The sequence below is a fragment of the Fukomys damarensis genome, unplaced genomic scaffold (genome assembly GCF_012274545.1).
Source record: "Fukomys damarensis isolate Sample0158 unplaced genomic scaffold, DMR_v1.0_HiC HiC_scaffold_38, whole genome shotgun sequence".
Lineage (NCBI taxonomy): Eukaryota > Metazoa > Chordata > Mammalia > Rodentia > Bathyergidae > Fukomys > Fukomys damarensis.
Window position 1 is genome coordinate 55,113,161 of NW_022900950.1, and position 23,812 is coordinate 55,136,972.

The following is a 23,812-nucleotide window of genomic DNA, read 5'->3' on the forward strand; positions in this document are numbered from 1 at the left end:
GAAGTTTCTCTATGCTTTTAATGAGCCATGGTTACCACCCCATTTCTGACTGTTTTAAATAAGCAAACAAAAGGGGAGCATTAGAATAAAAAAGAGGATTTCTGCAAAATTAGAATGGACTTGCCCTGTTTTCTATTTGCATATCTGGTGTACCTTTTCAGGATATCTAGGATTCAAGATTTTTTTTTTTTTTTTTTTTTTTTTAGAGACAGGCTGCAGCACTACTGAGCTAAATCCCTGGCCCTAGGTTCAAGATTTTGGATGCTCTTTTATAAAGCATTAAATTGCCAAGAAGTCCATATCTTTAAATTCTCTTAAATTTTCCTCTTTCCTGGAGGTAGCTGATTATATTAGTTTGTTTTTTTGATTCATTAAGTTTATTGGTACATTTTAGGTATACATTATGATGACATTCATCATTGGGAATTTTTTTTGTACCTTTACATGATATATCTTGGTTCTTTCTTTTTTCTTTGTTGTTGTTTTTGTTTTTTTTTAGCCTTACTCTTAATTGGGGGAGGGCATATTAAAATCTTCAGATATACTGAAGTTGTAGAAAATTGTATATGTTCTTATCTAGATTTGATGGAAGGGATATTTTCCTGTGCAGCTACAATGCTATTATCATACCTAACACAATAATTCCTAACACTCTCTGATACAGCCTATGTGCAAAGGTCACCAAAATATCTACTAATTTATCTTAGTAATTGCACCATTTTTCAGACTATTTTTTCCTTATCTCTTGAAATAGGTTCATCTGGGACAACAAAAGATAACCACTTCATTAAGTTTAGCTGGCTTCTCTAGGGCAGAAGATGTCAAAAAACAAAACAAAAACTGTTGGTTGAGGTATTTCTTCACCTGTGTGTTCAACAAGGGTTTTTTGGATTAAAAAGTTGGGAAGATTATGGGTTGTTGCTCTAAGATTTTGCCTTAAAGGAAATGTGAAGGGCTGAGGTTACAGTGAGAAATACTTTAAGCATTTTTGTTTACAGCTCAGGATATAATAAGGGAAACACATATGATTAAAGTTTTTCAGGGAATATAGATCACTCAAGTATGGAATCAGGGCAGAGTCGCATCCTGCCCTTTAGTAAAATGGCTGATGCCTTCATCCCTCGAGCTGATTCAGCCATCCCAGCTAGGTATCTAGGGAATAAACTGTGTTGAATTTTTAAGATTTGTTGTTTGAGCTGAATGAAATATTGGGGTATTCTGAATTTTCTGATAAGCCTTGGGTTGTTCAAGAAATACTTTTTTATATCTTTCTAAAATATGTTAGTCTAATAAACTAGGAAATATATTTTTCACATGAAGCAGTGTGAAATTTAATAGGCTACACAGAAAAAATGCACAAATGACATCGCATGAAAAGATGTTCAACCTTATGCATATCAACCAGGAGGTAAAATTTATATGGCCAAGGGATTAGCAAAGATTTTTCTAAAAAAAGTGTGAGGCCTTGGGTTCAACCCCAGCACCTGAAAAAAAAAAAAGTTTGATAGTAAATGGATCCCTAGAGGGAAATTTGGTAGCCCCCGTTAAAATGTAAAATTCCCACAGCAGACCCATGTATTTATGCTGAAGACCTAGACTTGTATTTCTGCTAAGGACATACTTACCTGTGTGTACAAGAGATGGAATACTAATACCTAACAAGGAGCAAGTTAATGCTGTGTGCCAAGCTCTGAGCTAAGATCTTCACCTGCATTACCTCATTTACTCCTTCCCTTAACCCTGTCAACTCCTGTATGGGTGGTGTGCTCCAAGAGAATTTGTAGGAACAGAAGATAGGGAAATAGTTTATATGTTAACTAAGAACTAAATTTCGATGTCCATATATTGGGATACTACTAAATGAACAGAGGTCTTTAAGTGAATGAGAGATTATGTAGCAGATACAGAGTAATCTCCCAAATGACTATAAGGTAAATTAGGCTGAGATATGCAGAAGATAAAGAACACGTCCCAAAATACTGTGTAATGAAAGTAAGGCACAGAAATTTTATGTTAAAGTGGGTGTTTGTGTGTGTATTATTATTTCAAAGAAATAGCAAATAGTCATCCCTAATAGGCTGCTCTTGGGGAGGTTATCTGGAGTGGAAGGGAAATTTGGCTTTATATTGTGTCCTCGTGTGTATGTTTTAAAATGTGTGTGTGCACGCTTAGGTTTTACAGATAATTACAGATAAATATTATTCTACTTTCACTTCCTGCAAAGCAGGGTAGTGTTAATAATTCTTAGGAGATTTGAGTTGTTACCACCTTAGTGCCATTCTCACAAAGATCAGTTCTCAGGGTTTTGGTCTAAAGTACTTTTTATCTTTCTATGAGTCTATCCCATGACTGGACTGAGAGCCCCTTCAGGCAGAAGTTACTCCTGACTGGGCATGGGGTTCCGGGGAAAGACAGCAGGAAACCCACAAGTGTCTGTTGGACGGTGAGTAAAGTAGATTTAAAGAGAGAATACTTTCATTCTGTGTACTGTCTCTAGGGCATACTCGGGAACATTTCTAAGTAATCACATTCCTGATTATGAATCATGGATTTTCCTGTGACATAAAAAGGAGAGTTCAGAAAACTTTGAATAAGGGTTACAACCAATCAGGATTTTATACTACAGATGCAATGCTTACTTATTTTTACCCTTAATTACAGTCCTTCCACCAAAGAGATGAAATATTTTTGAAAGAATTGAGTAAGGGTCTTAGCTGAATACCAGGTGGTCATATGAAACCTCAAACAGAAACACCATTTCAGCATTTAATGCACTCATCTAAGCACGTCATGACAACCAGTACGCACGTGGTAAGGATTATCGGGATTGAAGTGTTCTTCGTCCTCTTGAACACTGGGTCTGGTTTCATTACCCAATCTTCCAGGCCCTGTATTGCCCTGGGGCCTACTGTGTGGCCTTCCTGTGGTAGCTGGAACAATTTTTCTTACCACATCCCTTCTTTCTCTCTGGATTTCTGTAAAAATCACTGTAAGTTAATTCCTTTAGTTGAATAATTAAGGAAGTTAGTTTTTAGGGTAAAAAATACAAGAAAGGATATCAAAACATAAACATGACTAGAGACTTAAATTTTTGTGCTGATGTTTATAGTAACAGCATATTTAGAGCCTTCTTTCATAGTTAAACATGTAGTTAACCCATTTCGATTTTATAATACTAAGGCAGGCATCAGAAGATGGTTGACAAGTGGGCATTCTCGGTCCCTTTTTTCTTTGCGTGCCTTCACTATGGGGGCTGAGTAAATAAAATACTGTTAATTTTCTCTGCCTTCTTTGCAATTACAGTGCACAGATAAGCCATTTCTGACAAATGAGACATAAGCAGAGTATACCAATGTAATTTATGGGAAAGCTTTTGCTTTTGTGGTAAAAGAACAGATACGGCTTCCTGTATTATTTTCCTTTCTCAAATATAGATATGTGTCTTATCACTGAGAAAAAATATGCAGCACCTACAGTTTATTTTTTATTTATTTATTTTTAGCCCTACAATTTAAAAGAGAGAGATTTATTTTGGCCCATGGTTTTAGAGGATTCAGATTATAGTTAGCTGACTCCAGTGCGAGACGAGGTTGATGCCGGCTGGGGATTTAGCCGAGTGGCACTGCACCTGCCTGGCAAGAGCAGAGTCCTGCGTTCAATCTCCGGTACCCTGCCCCCACCAAAAGCAGGGGTCAGTGGAAGGATCTGGCATAGGGAAGCTGCTTGAGTCATGGGAATGAGGAAGCAGAGAGGGAAGAGAGAAGCTAAGCAGGGAGATACATCCTTCCAGTTCACACCTCCAGTAACCTGCCTCTTGTAAACAGGCCCCACTTCGTGACAATACATTCTACCCTGAATTCTTTGGTGAATTAAACCACTGATGATTATAGCACCTCCTATGATCCAGTCACCTTCCGAAAGCCCCACCTCTGACCACATGAGTGTTCCGGGGAGTATTCTAGATCTAAACCATAACCATGTGATAATCTGGAGTTACTACAGACAACTTGTGATTTTGAAGTGGTAGACACAGAGATAATATGCTAGCATGTTACAGACAGCAAAATAGTATGCTTGAAAAGAGATCAGATTGAATGAGGAGCTGATACTGCCAAAAACCTTGTCTCCAGGCTTGTAACTATACCAAACATACATACAAAAAATGTTGAAACCACTCTTGGTCAAGTATTTTGCTACTCACAGCCCTAAGTATTCCTAATAGATTGACTATATAGGTATAAAGTTTTATAGTTTGCAAAGGACTTTACCTTGGCTGACTCATATAAAAAATCTTATGGAACAGAGAAAGCATGAAGTCTTGGAAAGACCAAGTGGCTTGGCCAAGATCTCAGGATGAGTGGCAAAGCTCGGGCCTGGAGGTGAACTGTCTTTCAACCCAGTGCTCTGGTTAACCACATTGCCTTATAGATCCTGTAGCACAGCTAACGGCTGAGTAACAAAGATGGAAAGTACCACACAGCATGCTCTTTGGTATCTCCCTGAGCCTTAGCTTCTTCATCTGTAAGATGGGGGAGTTGTATCAAATTCATAAAGTAGTAATAGGGTTAATGAAAATCTGTATCTAAAGGTTTTAGAACGGTGTTTGGCATATAATAAACACTTAAATGTCAGGTGATTATATCATGCTTTGTTATTTGTGAGAATTTAGATGTGCCTTGAACCATACTTGTATTCACAGCTCTACTTCTTTTAACTAGCTGAATTAACTCAAGCAAATTAATCTCTATGAACCTTAGTTTCTTCGCGTATAAAATGGGAACTGGAGTAGTTACTCCAGCATTTGTTGATAAAGATTAAATTAGGATAAACATCACACTCCGGGACAGTGCCTGGCACACAGGCAGTGCTCCGCAGATAAGAACTCTTCCCCCTTTCCTTACCCTTCTGATCTGTGTCCAGCTGTATTGTTAATACAGCTCTGTGACACTGATAACCTGATGGCTTCAATATTCAAGGGCAGGGCCTACGGGATGCTGGAGTTGGGAGGATTTTCTTAGAATTAGATGGGAACCAGGCATCATTATCTGAGGGAAATTTATTTTCTTGGTTTTATTGTAAACTATAACTGTACTTAAGGAGGAAAACACCTTTATTTTTAATAAGATATTCCATCCTGTGGATATACCAACATTTAATACTTTTCTAATTTGGGTTCGACTTTTCTGATATACATAATATGTATACATTTTTTGAGCTAGAGATCAAACACCTTGTATGCTAGGCAATGGTGGAGTTACAACCTCAGTCCAATATGTGTAGTTTTTGTATGTTTGCTGTGATGCGAAATACTTAAGATGTTGTTGTGCTATGTTGTTAAGCAATGAAGGTCCAAGGAATATCCTAGATGTAGCTAGAACAAGCTGTTTCCCAAGGATAAAGTTACTTATTGTGCCTGACATTGTAGCACTGCCAATAGTATTGTGTTCCCCCTTTCCCTCACTTGCCCTGCATTATTTCTGCATGGCACCTTGTATCATTCTATACAATTTTCTTAATTTAGTGTGTATTTTATGTCTGATTTTCTTACAATTTAAAACCCCTTAAGGACACTCATTCTCGTTGGTTTTGTTCAGCAGTGCATCTCAAGGATCACAAGTTATATGGCACATGATGGCACTTCATAGATGTTTTTTGAATGGGTGAGTAAACTCTGGTTAAGAGGCTTGTCCTCAGAGAAAGCCTCATTAGGGAGAGCTCTAAGTGGTAGCAGTGTAGGAGACTCTTGTCCTTAACTAGCAAAGGTTGTAGTTTCTGGGTGGTAAAAAGCAAGATGATCACTTAGGTGAAGGGATGGGACCTTCACCTTCAGAACTTGACAAGTGACCACAGAATTATGAGTTACTGCCATCTACAGAGGCATGAACTGTGCCCCTTCTGCAGCCACCTACATCGTGACAGACACCTACAGACATGGTATTCTTTCTTGCTGCACCTGCACATGGCCTCAGGATTCTTCTTGCCTCACCGTGTGAGGCAGCCACCACCAATGGTTTGTACACTGAACTCAGCTCACCTGGCCTTAGATACAGAGCAGCCACCTCCTCCATGCTTTGGAACAGTGGGATTTGTGCACCCTAAGAATAATTTAGTTATGGTACAACCAGAAAACTGTTCTGTCTGAGCCTGGCGAGGTATTCTTTTAAACCATAACAAAATTTATACTTTATACATTTTTAAGTGTATGGTTCATTGATGTCAAACACATTCACACTGCTGTGCAACCATCACTACTATCCATCTCTAGACACTTTTTCATGTTGCAAAAAACTGAGATTACCTATTAAACACTAACTGCCCATTCTGTTTTTTTAACCAGAGGTTTTAACGCTTTTATTTTCATTTCTATACTGTGGTCTCCTGGTATTCAATAAAATGTTACTGAAAACAGCTTATTGCAGCTGTTTAGGAGAAAGCCCCCACCACTGGTTCCAAACCAGAACTTCAGAATAGACGTTAGGGAGACCAGCAAGGTTTCCTGCGGCAGAGATGAAGAGAGAGGCTCTCTGGGGACAGGAGAAACGGCAAGGTCCACTGCACTCACCTGTCCTTTTGCCACCTGGAAGTAGCTCAAAGATATCTTGCAATAAAATTCAAAACCCCAGTGACCTGAATTTATTCCCTCTGAACTTGGAAACTGATTCTCAAGCCTTCAATTTGAGGAATCTCAGCTTATACCCACAGCAGCTTTTGGCTGTCCCGTAATTCTAGGCTTGAATATAATAAAGATTTGGTGGCTTGACAGCTTCTTAGTCCCATGATTCTACTCCTTAGGAATAAAAAATGTAAAAATGGATTGTGCAAACAGCTGAGATTAAGGGGCAGAGTGGGAAGAATTAGGAGCATCATAAATAAAAGCCAGCCTCAGGTAATACAGTAGTGCTCTTGTCTTCCTGCTCTGCCTCCTGATAACTCTGTTGCTCCTTCCATTCTCTGATGCAATCACAGATGTCACTTTTATCTCTCTTACTAATCAGGGAGGACACTACCACATGAACCCTGCTTTGATCTTTATTACATGCCCTAACCTGGGAGAGGTTCTGCTGAACCTCACAGAAATGGATAATTTCAGGCAGCAACGCGAAAACTTAAAATGTTACCTTTTGGATATGTAGGTTTAAGCCAGAAAATAGGGAGGCTGCCACAAAGTTCTAAGACTTTAGAACTCAAGAAACTATTGTCCTTGACAGGTTGGTCAACAGCCACCCAGATAAGAGAATTTTCTTCATATTTAACTGGCATGATCTTGCCTTCCTGTAAGTAAAAAATAAGATGCATTTGAGCAAAGAGGATAGTAGAACATCACATGTTGCTAAAAGCTTGTTTTGCCTAATGAAAACTTAGGGAGAATTCTGCGTGGGTGTATCGATGCATACTCTAAGGTTCCAATCTCTTTGTAGCTCTCTTCCTAGTATTCAGCATGCCTCCTCCCATTGTCCTGCCCCCTGGATAGCTGTAACGTGAATAGAAGTGTTCTGAGTTGAAGTGAAAATTACTTGATACCAACTTTGAGATTTAGGTTAATCTCATGTTTTCGATCAAAGACATTTTTTATGGAAAAGCAATTGAGCAGGCCCTGAAATCCTATAAAAGGACCGAGGAACCCTTCATTTGAAGTGAAAATCTTTTGGGGTTTTGTTCTGAAGCTTTCAAACAACAATGGAAAAAGCAAGTGATTGGTTCTTTAATGTCTTCAGTTCAAAGTATTATTTAACATAAACCATTTCTCCATTTCCCAGCTATAACAAAACATATTTCAGATGTTCCTCACATCAAGCACACCACTGAGATTTCAAAGCTAAACCCTGGATTTTCTTCTACAGCAAATTGCTGACAATGGTTTGATAACCCAGGGGACAATTTTATTTTTTTCCAGTTGTTCCTTTCATATATTTATTAGTTTGCAATAGGTCAGAGAAATTAAAATGTTTTCTCCTTACTTTTAGCTAAAAGCAGCACTTCATTTATGTTTCTCCCTCAGGCTTATAGTTGCATTAAAACAACTTAAAGTTATTGAAGGAAGCTAACACTCAAGTAATCCATTTATTTACCTTAAATTAAATGGCTTCTTCCAGGAAATGAATGCTCCTGAGTATGGTAGCTTTTTAAAAGTTACACAAAGTGGATGAAAAATTTATGAGGGCAAGTGGCATATAAATCTGCCCCATCAGAGTGTAAAGTGTGTGGGGAAGAGTAGGGTGACTAGGATAATGCATATAGATGCATCCTATAAGCTAAGAATGTTAAACAAATCTTGGGTACATTGTTTCAGTTGCCTACTCAATATCTTTCCTTTTTTCCTTTCCTTGCAAACAGTCTTGTTTTTGTTGGTGGAACAGTGTGTCGAGAGCCAGAAGGCACTTGCTTTCTCATATTCTCCAGGGCTGAGAGGTTACTGGGTGGCAAAGTGTTTTGGCTATTGTGAGGCCTGTTTTTTCTGTCTTAAATCATGCTTGCTGAGGATTTAGCTCAGTGGTGCTGCCACCTGCCTTACAGGTGCAAGGACCCGAGTTTGATCCCCAGTACCAAAAAAAAAAAAAAAAAAAAAAAAAAAAAAAAAAAAAAAAAAAAGTCATGCTTGGCACTCAGTCTTTTTTACTGAAGCAGAGGTTGTCCAGTACCATCATATCTGAAGATGTAAGGAAAGGAAAATAAATAAATAAAAACTACAGAGATGCTGGCTGCTGAGCCAGGGCCTACAGCTGCTTATCTGCATCGTCTACAATAAAGAAAAACATATCTCTACTTGTTTAAGTTATTCTCAATTGTCTGCTACTGACAGCCAAGCATGTATTGTCTGAATTAGTTTTTGTCCATCAGGAGAGCCACTGTCCACAACTAAAACAAAAGACAGATCTCCTTCTGTGGCCTAAGAATCAAATACTGCCAACAATTAAAATACAAAAATAATTCACTGTCTTGGGAAGTTTTTTCAGCTATTATTTGAAATAGTGAAAAATGGAAGATACCCAAAATGTTTTGGAATAAAAGACTTTGAAAATTAATGTATGATCTATACTATATCCATAATAATCTACATTTTAGGAGAACTAAAGTTAAATGAAAATAATAATTACACAGTCTAACTTCACTTATGAAAATGACACATACACAGATACAGAAAATCCACTGAAGTGTTAACCTTGATTATCTGTGGATTATGTAGCTATGAGTGTCTGCATTCTCTGTACTTTTATATATTTCCCAAATTTTCTACAGTAATAAAGTATTGTTTTTAAAAACCAAGGAAAAGGTTACTTTTAAAAAGTCTACAAAATGTATTGAAAACTTATGACTAGTTCTGAGTGAGCTCTGACTGGCGAGATGGTCCTTGTGAGAGGAGAAAAGAGTGCACTTCAGGTCCATGGATGGGGAAATGGCAAGGATTATAATTCAGTAAGGTCTTCACAGCAGAAACAGAGAGCGATGACTATAAAAATAATGGTAATTCAATAAGAGAAGTTCAAAGGTTAGAACAAAGGAGGTCTCCATCCCATTTCAGTTTGGTGCTAGTTCACACTGAGAGAGAGCATGGCCTTCAATTCTGAGTGGCCCAGCTTAGGAAGATCAGACTAGGACATGATCAAGGAATAATTGTAGCTGTGGCGGTTTTGAAAACGTCTCACAGGATGAATGTTGGGGACACTGGGAGTAAGAGCAGAATACATGTTGGCCCATTTTTAAACTCAGGTTTGCTTTTAGCTTTTAGCTTTTGTTTTCTTTTGTTTAGAGACACTGCCTGATGCTGCTCCCATGGGGGCAATCAGGCAGTTTCTAGGCACCTTCTCTTATCCTTATTTTCCTTCTTGTCTCGAGGGAGCTGATGCTTCATTTCCCCCTCAGGGATACTGAAGGGATCAGAGATGATCATAATAAAATTAACGATAATGAGCAATAGCTATCCACTCACCATGGAGTAGGTTTTAGGGCCATGGACACAGTGTGTACACCCCCAGTTTGCAAATGACAAAACTAATGCTCAAGGAGTTAAATCATGCATAGCAAGTGTCAGGGCTGGGGTTTGACTTCATGTTTTTTCTGATGCCCAAGTCCCTCCCATCTTTTTTTTCCTCACCATGCCTGCCAAATGCAAGACAGTAGTCCATGTGACCACTTTGTAACCCTTAAAGTATGGTAAGAAAGTAAGGTGTTATTGTTAAATGTGTCTTTAGAACTCTGTAAATCTTACATTTTTAAAAAATCAAGTTTAATGAAATTTGAAGGGTTATGTTTTTTTAAAAAAACCTCACAAACTGACACATAGGAAAGGAATTAAATATATGTTGTGTCAATTCACTGACCTTGAGCTAAATAGAAGAAATTGTAGGAGGAACTATTTCTGCTCATGGGTGGGCAAAACCATTAGAACTTCCGTGGTGGTAAAGCTGGCTGACTGATATCCTGTCCCAGCTTTCCAGCAGAAGCTGGGTGACCAGCTCATCAGAATATTTGGAAGGAATTCCCACATTGCATGGGCTGAGGCTAGAGGGATTCCGAGGCCCCTTTCATGAAGTCTGATCTCATGGTGTATTTTATTTTTAAAGTGGAGTCTAAGTCATTGATTCACTAACATCAGACAAATAAGGGTTATGTGACCACCAAGCCTGATTAGGCTATTTAAAATATGGCTTTCCCAAAACTTTTAAAGGACTACTCCCAGTAGGACAGAGAATTTAAATTCCTTTGGCAGAGAAAAAACAAAACTTAGATTCTGGTCTTGAGACTGAAGGGGTTGTTCCTTCAAACTCTCTTACTGTCTGAGTGCACCAGGACCCACCAGTTCAGAGGAGATGCTTTGCTTGGTCACAGCGCCCACCTCAGGAACACGAGCCTTCACCTGTGCTTTGATGTAGCACTTCTCTCCTCCAGCAAAACGGATTCCTGTGATGCCCTATGAGATAAAAGTATGCAATCATTCATGTATTCAATTTATGACATGTCTATTTTGTGCCAGGCACTATTGCAGGTGTTGGGTACAGGAATGAAGAAAACATAAAATCCGTTCTCTCAGGGGATTTAGGATTATTTACCAACAATAAAAAGTAGAGAAAAAGTCAAGTAGAAGTAAGAAGAAAAGCAAAGTAGAGAAGGAGGAAAGAAATGGCAGGGGACTGTACTTTACACAGCAGCCAGAAGAGGTGACATTTGAGCCAAGACTGATATGTTAGTTACTCTCCCTCTGCCTACAAGTTCAGACGAACTGCTGCTTTTTCCATGCATCTTTCTCTGGAGGCCCCAGTGAAGCGAGCTCTCTTGCCTCTAAGGTCAGTCCTATCATCTTCATCTCTCATTTTGCATTTAGTCTATACTGCTTACTCAGTTGTAAGCTTCTCGAAATCAGTATCTGAGGTTTTGTCTGTTTATTCTCTTTGGTGATCCTACAAATATTTTCAAAAGATGTTAGTCAAATTAATCCATTAAGTTAGCTGGGTGTGATAGTGCATGCCTTTAATCTCAGCACTTGGGAAGCAGAGGCAGGAGGATCACCACAAACCTGAGGCCAGCCTAGGCTACATAGTGAGACCTTGTTTCAAAAACAAAACAAAAATCCATTAATTTGGAATTTTTCTAAATTACTAATCCCAGAATAAACAGAAAAGCTTTCTAGCAAGAGCTGAAGTTTGCTCCTAGACCTTACTCAAGAACTTAGATAAATTTTTTGGCCCTGTGAGATATGAACATTGTCTCCCCCATGTCTGCCTGGGGACCAGCCTCAAGGAAATATTGGCCACAAGGCTCCCTCTCAGCTGATAGCTGGGTACTGTTTCAACCCACAGAGGACAGGAAGGGTAAGTGTACATTCTATCCCAGGAGTATTTACTTTCATGGTACTGGTTTTGGTTTCATGACAAATTAGTGGCTAAAAATAGTATTAAAGGTCATAAAACTCAATGTAGATATCATCACAATGCTGAATCTTGACAATCTTCTGTTTTGTTGAGACAAGTGCCAGAACAATATGGAACCAGCTCTACGGTTAGTACTAAGGAATGGGGGATGAGGAACACTTAGAAAACTAGGATCCAGGCTCAATTTAATCCTTTTAAATGAAGAATGAAGCTAAATGTAAGTCATCCAGTAAGAGATTCATGGAAGGTTCTGCCTTATTTGAACTCAGCACCAGGTGCTCTGCAAAATCTGGCAAGTACCAGCTGGTGAAGACAGGTTGAAGAGAGAAAAAAGTTGCTTTCTCTTTGTAAGCGAAAAGTCCCCAATTCAATCCCCGGTATTAAAAAAAAAAAAAAAAAAATGCCTTACTATTTGCCTGGAGGCCTGACTGGCCACATGCACAAATGTCACCCATTTCACCTACTTTTCCCAGCACCAACTCATTCTCAGACAGAGGCTGGGGTACAGACCCTGCTCAGAGGAGAAAGCATCAAGGCTGGATGCAGGGCTGTGACTTCACGCACCAGAATTTCCTGGAAAGAAAGTTCCTCAAGCTGTCTGTAGCTGAGGACTACTAATCTAGAATGAAAGGCACTTTTCAGGGTAATTACGTTTTTAAAAGACTGCAATAGTCTTTGGACCCAAGTTCCTTCTGTACCAATGGATCACAAACTTTTGCTTGCATCAGAATAAGACAGAGTGTTGGACCCCAAGCCCAGTGTTCCAATTCAGCAGGCCTAAAATGTGCATTTCCAATAAATTCTTGGATGCTGTCCTGTTGGTGGCCTGTGGAACCCCCGCTGAGAGCAACAGTTGTCTGCTCTGCTACCTCCCAAAGTTCTGCTGTCATTATTTTGCATGTAAATCCAAGAATCATACTTTGAAAAATGGAAGACAAAGGAGGGAGATGAGTGCCTCTCTATGTGATATGTTCTTTCAACTTCCAACACTTCTGTCCTCTGGTGTGAGAAGTGTGGGAGGAAGCACCACACAACCATTACTGTGCCCTCAAAGGAGACACAGCTGGTTTTCTTGAAGGATTAGCAGCACTGTGTGAGAAGCCAGAATGGAGTCAGTACTGACAGGCTATGTGCTGCAAAGAGAACTAAAACCCCATGGGGCTAGGACCATGGGAAAGAATTCACACACATTAACCACCATGTCAAGCCATACATCCACATTAAGCAGGCAAATATATTAAGAGATTAAGCAGAAGGAACTAAAAGAAGCAGAAGAAAGCCAAGAGAACCTCCTGCTTTTGTAAACAAACAAGGCCTTAGATGCTAGTGATAATGAAGAAACTTGCTAACAAAGGCAATGAATGATGAGTTCAAAAATCTAACATTCTTTTGCAAGAGTCAGATAGTCTCAATTTAGTAGCACATTTCTTCCTTCTAAGGTATCTCATCTATTTCTGTGACATCCAGAAGGATTTCAAGGATAGGGAGTCCTGCACCCAAGGGCTATTTAGAAATCCTTGGAGGAATCTTGTTACAAAAATTGGAGTACTCATGTTCTTACCTGGCAGTGCCCAGGGATGCTGGGTGCTGTGGAGCCTGAGGCAGACCCAAAGAACTCCAAGGAAAACCTGTCTGTAGGTATCTCTGCCTAGAATCCAATGTTTTCCATATAAGCACAGTGATTTTGGCATAGTTTTAATGTACAGTGAATTTCCTAGAAGTGTAATTACTATGAAAATGGAAACTAATTGTTACTTATGTCTGTTTGAGAAAATCACTTAAAATTTAATTGCCAAAACACACTTGTGTCTGTCTGCATTTTAGGTTGACAGTCATTCAACTACCAGTGCATGTGTTTGACTTTACTATGTTTTCTAATGCATCAAGGTGAATTACATATGAAATCCATATTTTACTTTAAATTACCTTCATTTTATTTTTCCTTTATGTTACATTTGGGGGTTGTATTGATTTTTGAAAACAAGAGACTATAGTTAGGTTATCCTTTCTAGCTTTTCAAATTATAAATTTCAAATATTCATAAATGAAAAGAATTGTACAGTGAACACTCATATACTTAATCAGCATATTCTTTTAATTTCTAATCAGGATTTTTGTTATTTAAATGGGACGTTATGCTTGAAAGGGTTGGCCTAAGCTGGCAAAGATGCTTGTAAATAACCTTCTAAAATATAACTCATTAACTGGGCATTTGTATCTCCCTGAAGCACTTTTTAGTGTTTTTATTCCTCAAGGGGTTCTTTTTTAGGCTGTTGGGCTTCATTAAAGTCTTGGTAGATTGTGGGTGAGCAGGGGAGACTATTCATTGACAGTTCAAACCCTTTTACAACCTGGCCCACCCATGTCTCCTTCATACTTCCTTCTTGGTGTTCAATCACACCAGAAACAGGACTGCACACCTGTGCTCACAATTCTTCTGTGGGCCTGGAAAGTCCTGCCCTTAACTCTCTGCCTGTTGAAATTCAAATTATTCCTCAGGACCTTATTCAATTGTCATCACTTCTATCTACCTCCTCAAAGCCCCTAATTGGTAGTGATGCCTCTGTGTGCTTGCACATTATGCTCATTGCTCAGCACAGCCTGGCTCCTGGGCTGACCAGAAACCATTTCTGTGTGCATCATACTTCCTGGACTGGATTGGACTGGACTGGGGATTCTTGAGGGACAAGAGTCACTTATCTTCACATCTGCATGCTTAGCATCTTCCCTTGTGCACAGTGAGTTTCAATCAACCCTTCCTGAATTTGACCAATAGTTTAAAATAGAAGAGAAAGTAATAGTGCATGACCATAGTGGCTGATTCATGTGTTTTCAAAAGTCCAGGCTTGTTTAAACCCATAACAGGAACTATCCATCAAGAAAATGTTCTACTCACCATTTCTGACTTAGAGAAATGTGGACGCTATCAAAGAGAATTGATCAGTTTATAAAATATTTGTGGCACTGTTGGCCTATGAGAATAAAGCACAATCGATACCATTATTAGAAAGAACCAAAGGATTATAAAACAGATATATAGGTTTGGGATTAAAATGTATTTGAAGGATATTCTTGATACGTGAACATCTTGAGGGAGATGGGTCTTTTCATACTCAGTAGCTCCCTTCTCATATGTTGATATCGTGGCACAGCCTAGGTATTCAGTTTTGTTCTGGATTGAATAATGTGTGTGGGGAGCCACATTTCATTAGTTTATACTGAGTAGTAGAAAGAAGAAATACTTTTATCCTGCGCTGGGTCTTCCAGTAAAAACCTGTGATAGGTTCAGAGAATTATACCTGCACACTGACCCGAACCACTTGAAAAGTTATGACCTACCAAAGTACAGCTGGGCACATTCAGAGCTGCAGAGCCTGTTCCCTGGGCAGAGACCACTCTGAACATAGCCAGTCCTTGTCATCATCAAACAATGTACAACACTGCATGGCTCTAATGTTAGCATCTCTTTCGTATTCAAAAGGACTTCTGAAGTGTATTTCAGTACCAACAAGGGGAGTGCTTTCATTCAAACGAAAAGCATTTTTAGTTTTTCTCATCAGTCATAGGAAGATGGGTGGATGAGATGTTTGTGGACCAATAAACTATCAAAAGAGACATTATTTTCAAGAGCCCTTTTTCATTATGAAGTTTTACCTCTTCCACATGCAGAGTCAACAAGAAAACCCAAACAGTGAGCCTCTTTCTCATCACAGAATATGAAAGATAATAAGGTATGTACATTGGCCAATGGGAAATTAGACCTGCAATGACATTTTGGTTTGCAGATGTACACCCACGCATCACTGAAGAGCTTAATGTCTCAAATTGCCTGCAAATTAAAATTTTGGGAAACAAAGCAGTTCTTTTCAAAGGAGATTTGAATGTTTTATCTGTAATAGGCCATGGCCAGAAAACACAAGCTAAAATAGGGAATTTTGCCCATGCTAGTTTTCTGGATTAAATGAGAACTCAAAGTATGTAAATAGATTCTATGTGTTTTCTTTGTTTGTGGTACTTGGAATTGAACCCAGAACCTCCACACCTCCACACTCACAATGAGCTGCATCCTCAGCCCTTTAGTTTAGTTTTGTTTTCTTTCTTCTTTTTTTGAGATAGGGTCTCACTCAGTGGCTAAATTGCCCAAGCTGGGCTCAAACTTCTAATCTTCCTGCCTCAGCCTCCCAGAGTCCTGGGATCACAGGCATGTGCCATCACATCTAGCTCTTACCTGATGTTAATTATAATTTCTCTCCTCTCCAGAAGTTCAAATTTCAGGCTTTGCAACATTTTAGGATAGTTTGAACATTTTATTTGCTGTGTTATAGAAAACAACTTGAAAAGAGTTCTTTCAATTCTTTCTGCCAATACTTAATATAATTCCAAGAAGAGTTTGCTCCTTTCAATGGTATTGTGACTTATTTTTCATTTTAAAAAATTGAATTTTGCTGGGCATGGTGGTGCACACCTGTAATCCCAGCACTTGGAAGGCTGAGGCAAGAGGATTGCCCTGAGTTTGAGGCCAGCCTGGGCTACATAGCGAGTTCAAAACCAGCTGGAACTGTATAATGAGACCCTGCCTCAAACAAAGCAAAGCAAAACAAAACAAAACAAAAAGTCAAGCTTTATTTTGATTCCTAGGACTCTATCTTTTATTTCCAAGCAGTAGAATTAACTTTTCAAGATAGTTCTTTCCTTAAGTAACTGAATTCAATGAAGTTGCTTTTTTCCTTTTAATTTTCTCCTGCCTTCCTTCCTCCTTCCCTCTTTCTCCCTTTGCTTCTCTCGTTTCTTCCTACTTCCTCTTACTTCAGAGACTCACTATGTTGCTCAGGCTGGCCTCAAACTCCTGGGCTGAAGTGATCCTCTTTTGGTCTCTCAAGTAGCTGGGACTGCAGGTATGTACCATTTCACTCAGAGGTGGTATTGCTTTGTGTGTGTGTTTTGCCCGCAGAGGCATTGTCTTTTTCTTTTGGAAAAAGTTCAGTGTGGTTGTAATCCCAGCACTTGGGAGGCTGAAGCAGGAGAATCACCACAAGTTCAAGCCTGGCTATATATTGAGTTCAGGGCCAGGGTGAATTATATACTGAGACCATCTCAAGAAAACAATGACAAAAAAAAAAAAAAAAAAAAAACAACCCGACGAACACAAAAAAAAAAAAAAAAAAAAAAAAAAAAAAAAAAAAAACCCAAACAACAACAACAAAAGGTAGGAAGCATTTTTCCTTTCTCAGAGAAAATATGCGACCTGACACATATGGATTACTGGCACTATACCTGCTGTGAAAAACAGATGCTTCAGATACTTTGTGTGTGTGTGTGTGTGTGTAATGCTTCTTCTTGAATTGGAAAAGTCCCCCAGGCTTGCCTGGCTAAACTTTCTAAGCATGAAACATACTTACATTCTGGAAATCATTAACTTCAATTGTTTCTTCGGCCCCACTTCCCATTTTAAAGGTCTCCAAGTTGTTCCCAGAATCTATTTCCATTGACCCATCCTGTAATTTCCCATTGATACTCATGGTGTAATGGACATTGTAAATCTGGAAGCAAACATGAAAGTTAGTGATGCTTTCCATTTTTGGCAATTCAAGCATTATCTTTAGACCTCTGTTGGACAAGGAGCTTTCATATTTTTAAGAGATAACACAGAATCATCTTTAATAGTAATATGTTTATACATAAGAACATCATAACTACATGAATCATTTAACACTTAGCAATTCCTTAAAGATACTTTACAAGCAAAGCTTTTCATAGTCTGTGGTACTTATTCAAATAGCTCAATGATTTGCAATCCTGACTGCACAAGCAGCTGAGTAGATAGATGTTTCAGGTACTGCACCTGGGTTTCACCCTGGACCAATCTCGAGTGAACCTGTGGTTTAAGCAATGGTCTTTTTTTTTTTTAAGGGCTCAATTCTCTGATGCAACTGGGTTGAAAACCATTGATGGATAAATGGATACTGAGGAGTCAAGATCAACTGGCTTTCAGTTGCAGTGGCATTTCCACTTGAAAAATGATTTTCTAAATCCTCTGATCACGATTAGGTTGGAAATGTGGCATATGGTGAGAACTTGAGACAGGACCAGGACATCCCTACAAATGCAGAGCAGAATCTGTAGAGAGCAAGGCTAACGTGAACTTGCTTCAGTTCAGAAGGGAAATAGCTCCATGGTGTGTGTGGTACAGTGTCTAGGTCATACTGTTGTGAGGAGACATGTGGCACACGTGGCAGGGAGGTAACCGAAGAACAGTAGCCCGGGCATCAGTAAAGACCAGGCCATGCCATGTCTCGCTGGGGCTTGGGAATTGCTTGGAGTATAGAATGAAGACGTTGAACCTCACAGATGATTTTCATCTATTTCTTAGAGATCTGAGGTGTTGTCATAGGGACTGACTGAGAGGCGAGGAGGGTGGTGGAACAGGTGAGATTATGAAGCTCTCCTCCCCTGTCCACCTCACCGTTTAGCCAGAGTCCCTAGTGTTTATCTGTGTGTGTGTGTGTGTGTGTGTGTGTGCATGTGTGCCTGTGCTGCATTTCTGAGTAAAATTTGTTAGAAAAATTCCACTACTTAAAAAATGTTTTTGTTGCTACTATATTAAAAGATCCCAAAGGGCTTTCTTAGCTTAGACTTCTTATCACTACATCAGTTTAAAAATAATTCATACTGCTCTGCTATACTTTTCTGTGGGGTGGGGCTAGTAGTGGGGTTCCTCTTTTTTGTTTTTTGGACTTAGAGGTATATCTGTGTCTTTATCTCACTTACAGACATATATATATATATATATATATACACACACACACACACACACACACATATATACACACATACAGATGTATAAATCTTCGAAGAGGAAAAGAATGAGAATTGATGAAAGATAATTTCTGTCTGATGTCAGGTCAACCAGTCAGAAATGAAAATAGTTCCCATTCAATTCAAGTATGACTTTTCTCTCTCATTATGAAGAGTGACTCCTACATAGAAAACACTCGGCACCACATCTGTTGTTACTGGATCATTACTTGGAGAAAACTCATTATTATACGACCCACAAAGCAATATCAGAGATGGAGAAATGGCTTTGCCATCCCCCACCCTTTCTGGCAGCCGCATCCATCTCAGCTTGACCCTGTCTCCTTCTGAGAACTCAGATGCCTGCAGTTTACTGTCTCCCGAGCGGGCCTGATCAGAGGAACTTCTTCTAGGGGTTCTGCTTAGGGCTGGAGCACAGCCCACCAATCTGCTTATCCTTCACCCCTCAGGTGGATCCTTACTTATGAGTAGCCAAGTTTCAGAAACCCAGTGCTTTCTGAATGTCAAAGCCGGCTCTGTTATGGCTGGTGCTCTCTGAGCAGCCACTGATCACATGGGTTACTGACGACTGTCTAAGGGAGTCTTGCCTTTTGGGTTCGTGCTGGCATGAGTGTCCTTCACTCAAGTGACAAGTCTATTTTTCCCTGTCCCTCCCTCTCTCAAAACATTGCACATAAACATACCACATAAACATTTATTAGTAAAGCAATCTTTTTTTCCCTTCCCTCCTCTGCCCTCCCTATTTCCCTTCCTTTCCTTTTCTTTTATACTAGCCCTTTTCTTACTTTTAATTTTTGAAGTGGTCTTGCTAGATTGCAAAACTGGCTTGCTCGGTTTAAATTTGAAATCCTCCTCTCTTGGAGTCCTGGGATTACAAGTGTGTATATAGCAAAATGGAGAATTTAAGAACATAGCCATTTCTAAATTGTTTTCAGTTTTAAAAGGAGACAGGAAGGTAACACCAGAAGAGTGGTCTGTGGTCCTAATTTCACTTTTGCTAACAAAGCCTACCTAACTGGATATTGCCTCTTTTGAGATGTAGCGTCAGTCTGTCTCCATGCACAGTAAACTCTTTCCACTGCAGCAGCCCTGAGAAACCTGTGCCCTCCTGATGCTGTGGGGGCTGGGGTAGGCAAAGGCAGGAGGCATCTGCAACTTTCTGAGCTGGGGAGGAGGCTAGGCTGCTGGAGCAGCAATTATATTATCTGCTGTAATCCCAGGGAGCTGTTGGCACCTAAGGCTATTTCTATCCAAGTACAGTGAAGTGTATTATTTGCCAAAATTCTGCTCAATATGGTGCCTTTTACAGCCAAGGATATTTGCTAATGAGTTTTTAATAAGGCCTAGGTTCTGTAAGATTAATTACATAATGTTTAGGAAGATGTCTAGAAAAATTAATCCAGGAAGAAAGGCTCCAAGCAATGGTCTCCTCCCCTCCTCCCAAGGGGTGGGACTGTCAGTTATCTAGTGTTGGTGGGAATTTCCCATATTTCAATGCCTTGTTCCATTTACAATAGGGTGGATGAAAAATGGTCTCAATATTTGAGCCCTGTTAGTTATCTCTTGATTATTAGTGCTCCATGATTCATAGTCCTCCAGCTAAATTAGAGCAGGCCTGTCCTCAGGGATTTACCTATACGAAAGGGAAAGAAAGCAAATTGCAGCTGGTTTTCTCTGTAAGTTGATAATACAAGAGCCAAGGCACAGATAATTCCCAGAGTGTGGTAATTCATTTAGTTTGATATGCCTTTCTATTGGGCAGTCTTACCTTTTTTTATTATGTTTTGTTCGGGTGATTTAGATTTTATTCTGGGAATGCAGACCTGTGAATGTCCTATGCCTATATGGTGCCAGATTTATCCTATTTAGAATTTTGTGATTTGTTTTTCAGACTTAAGTAATGCTGGGCCAGGACTGGACCAGTGGGGAGACTCTCTTCTCAGAAAAAAATAAATAAAAAGTACCATGATTTTCTTCCTTTGGTCTGGGTAGGAAATAGGAATAACTTTGATTGTTGGCAATAAAATCTGATTCACTACTTCTTTATATTAGAATTTAATGCTGCTTTCTTAAACCAGACAACCAAACATCTTGCAGTAAAGTGAGAGAAATGAAAAAAGGGAGGTCTGCTTATTCAGTATGATTGTTCAGTGTCTCCAAGAAGCTTGTAAGCTAGCTATGTTTGCCTTGAATAATTAAATGCCAAATGGTATTCCTTTTATACATATATCATGACCAAAATATTTACCATAAAATAAATAATAAATAAAAAGCAAAGCTATTTCTGTCCCCCAAATGACATATACTATTGAGGTTTTGTTATCTGAAAGATAGCATTTACATTCTAATGCCACCAAATTTCCCAAAGGGATAACAATGTAACCCTGCTACTAATGGAGATGTAGATATTGAAATCATTCTCATGTTCAGATTTGCTGTTTTCAAATACGAGCATCTGGCCCAGCTTCTATATTTAAAATACAAATACACTAAGGCACTTTTCAAATCCACACAAAATACAGTGCAATTCTGATCTTACAAATTGATGCTTGTAAATTTGATATAGTCACAAACAGACTCAGTGCTAAATGGCATGCTTATCTACATTAGGCATTTGAATTAAAAATACAAATTAGGCAGCGACTGCAGAAGATGTGATGTAAAATGGTTGAATTGCTTTCAGCACCATTTTCTCTAAGTACTGGAATTTGTTCATGCTTTGAATTTCATGGTGGGAGAGAGGGGTGAAACACAGCAGTCACAGAGCCTCTGAGGACAGTGATTAAGAAAGAGCCCTTTGTGTGTACCCTGGAGATGGAATTCTTTTCCATTAGTTGAAATAAGCTTATGCCAGACATGGCACTGGTCATCAAGATAAAATGCCCACTTTTACATAGGTGAGCACATTTAGGTATTTGAGAACATACTGGAACGCTGCCCAGGCAAGTTAGAAGCAGTTTTTATGCTCCCGGAGAACCCATGGGGCTTCAAAATAAATCATTGCATACAAAAAAGGCAGGACAGTAGTTAGTGAAGCGTTTACCATAAAATCACTAGTGACTAGGGCCAGAATTATTCTTAAAAGTATCTGCCACCTTTAAGGAAGTTAGACTTTTCTGGGGGGGGGGTTGCAAAATAGATCACACATAAGAACTCTTGTGAAAGATTAAAATTCACTCCAAGTTATGGGTCTGAATATTCCACTCTCCTCTTTAGGTCTTCAATTGAAAATTGATAGCCTTTCTCAGGGGGTACAGGCCTTAGAGCTCACTCAGTTCCATTTCTTCCTGAGTTCAGAGAAGCGACACCCACAGTGGAAGAGCCAGGCCGAGTTGGGCCAAGAACGGCTTTCCTCCAAGTGTCTCCTGGCTCTCTGTTGCTCTGTTTCAGTATTCTTTGGTACCGGGGGATTGAACTCGGGTCCGCTGAGTTTTGCGAGGTAGGTGGCGCAACCAAATCCCCGGCCTCAGAATTCTTTCTTAAAACGACTTGCTTCCTGGCAATGCTGCCTCAGAGAAGAAAGCAGCAATGCCTGGAGACAGGACCAGGGAGAAGGAAAAGGTGTCCCGAGAAGTCCTAAAAGGAGGCAGGCGTTGGGGTGGCCAGCAGGTGGCCTGGCCCTCAGAAGCTCCGCTTAGCGGGGATTAGAGTACCACGGACACTCGCCCGCCACCCCGCGCGCCTCCTGGGACACGGTGTGCACCGACTCGGATCTGGGCCGCCCTTTGAACTTACGTGACTGTCGCTCCCTTTCCAGAAGTAGAAGGCCCCGATGGCCCCGAAGAGCAGCAGCACTGCCCCCGAAATGAGGACCACGGATCCGACCTTGAGCAGCCGCGCGGGGCTGGAGGGCTTCACGGTCACCGTGGCGTACGCCTGCGGGCGGGGGCCGGGGAGGGACGGGTCGTGTCTGGGCCGCCCCCCTCCCGCGGTGCCCGCGCCAGGCCCCCAGGGAGTCGGGGGAGTGGGTGGGAAACGGCCTTCCCTTGGCTCCTTCAGGGCCACCTTTCAGTCCTCTCCTTCCAGAGGGTCCTTTGTCCCCAGCTGTGCAAGTGCCTGACGCAAACTTTCGGGGTGCAGGGCTACTGCCTTGCGGCTCTTCACTCTCCGCTGCCACAGGAAGCCCCCTCCCCACACGTCTGTGAATCTCGGGCCCCTTGCACACTCACACGCGTGGGACGCCACCCCATGCACATTTTGGGCTTCCGCATTTGTGCCCGTTCCCCCATATCCAGCGGCATAAATCTCTGACCTCGGTCGGTGGGTCCCGGGGTTACTCACCGGGGGACTGCAAAACTCCACGTCTTCAGGTCCCACCAGCGTGATAGGAACTTTATCGGAGTTCTCTGCCATGGCTTGGGCGGGAGGAGCAAAACTCTTGGAAACTGTGGGGCCCCCTGGGCTCTCCCGCTGCCCCGACCCGCAGGTAGTCTCAGTGCCTTGTGCACACGCCCGCCGTGCAGTCCAGCCTGGGCCGGCCCAGCGACCCACCCCTTCCAGCGCCTCGCTTCTTCCTCCCCTCTCTCTCCCGCCCTGGGGGCCGCAGTCTGGGCCATCCCATATTCTCTTCTTTTCTCCTCACTCTTTCCTGTCTACCAGCCCCCAAGTAACATTAGGATAAATCTGAGCGCATAGGGTGCGAAGGTTGCTGAGTCATGGAACCCCAGGCAATCCTAAACTTGCAGGGCCAGTTGCCATCCACCTGAGGATCTCTCTCTTAGAATGTCCGCTGCGAGGCCTGGATGGAGGCCGTTTCTCTCAGGAGGGTGTGTGTGTGTGTGTGTGTGTGTGTGTGTGTGTGTTGTGCTGGTGGAAGAGGATTTAGACGAGGGCAAGGTTGTGTGGTTGTGTAGGGGGCATCAGCCTGAGAGTACCAAGGTGAGGATAACTTTCCACCACCTGGACATGGCTGGATGGCCCTGGGACCAGATCGTAGAGCAGGGTCTTGGAGCCGCCCAACACCAGCTTCTCTAGGCAGTGGGTACCACTGCAGCACAAGTGAAAGCCAAGCAAGGAGTGCTGGAGAGAGTCTGGAGACCAGCATAAAAGTGTATTCTAGTAGGCCGATTAAGGTAAGCCAGCAACAAACAAACAGAAATGATACCAAGCACCACTCCATACACTGGTGT

General features: G+C 40.8%; 1 protein-coding gene across 2 annotated transcripts in view; it reads right to left on the reverse strand.

Annotated features, from left to right (window-relative positions):
• Positions 1-23,134, reverse strand: part of Cnmd (chondromodulin) — a 23,829-nt gene extending 695 nt beyond the window's left edge. For both annotated transcript variants that reach the window (XM_010636936.2, XM_010636935.2), the window contains exons 1-6: positions 22,965-23,134; positions 22,419-22,559; positions 17,267-17,407; positions 10,796-10,909; positions 7,119-7,272; positions 2,809-2,975 (exon numbers count right to left, since the gene is read on the reverse strand). In XM_010636936.2, coding sequence (XP_010635238.1) covers positions 2,809-2,975; positions 7,119-7,272; positions 10,796-10,909; positions 17,267-17,407; positions 22,419-22,559; positions 22,965-23,036 — 789 coding nt within the window. In that variant the 5' untranslated portion in view covers positions 23,037-23,134. The remainder of the gene's footprint in view (positions 1-2,808; positions 2,976-7,118; positions 7,273-10,795; positions 10,910-17,266; positions 17,408-22,418; positions 22,560-22,964) is intronic.
• Between the last annotated feature and the right edge of the window lie 678 nt (positions 23,135-23,812).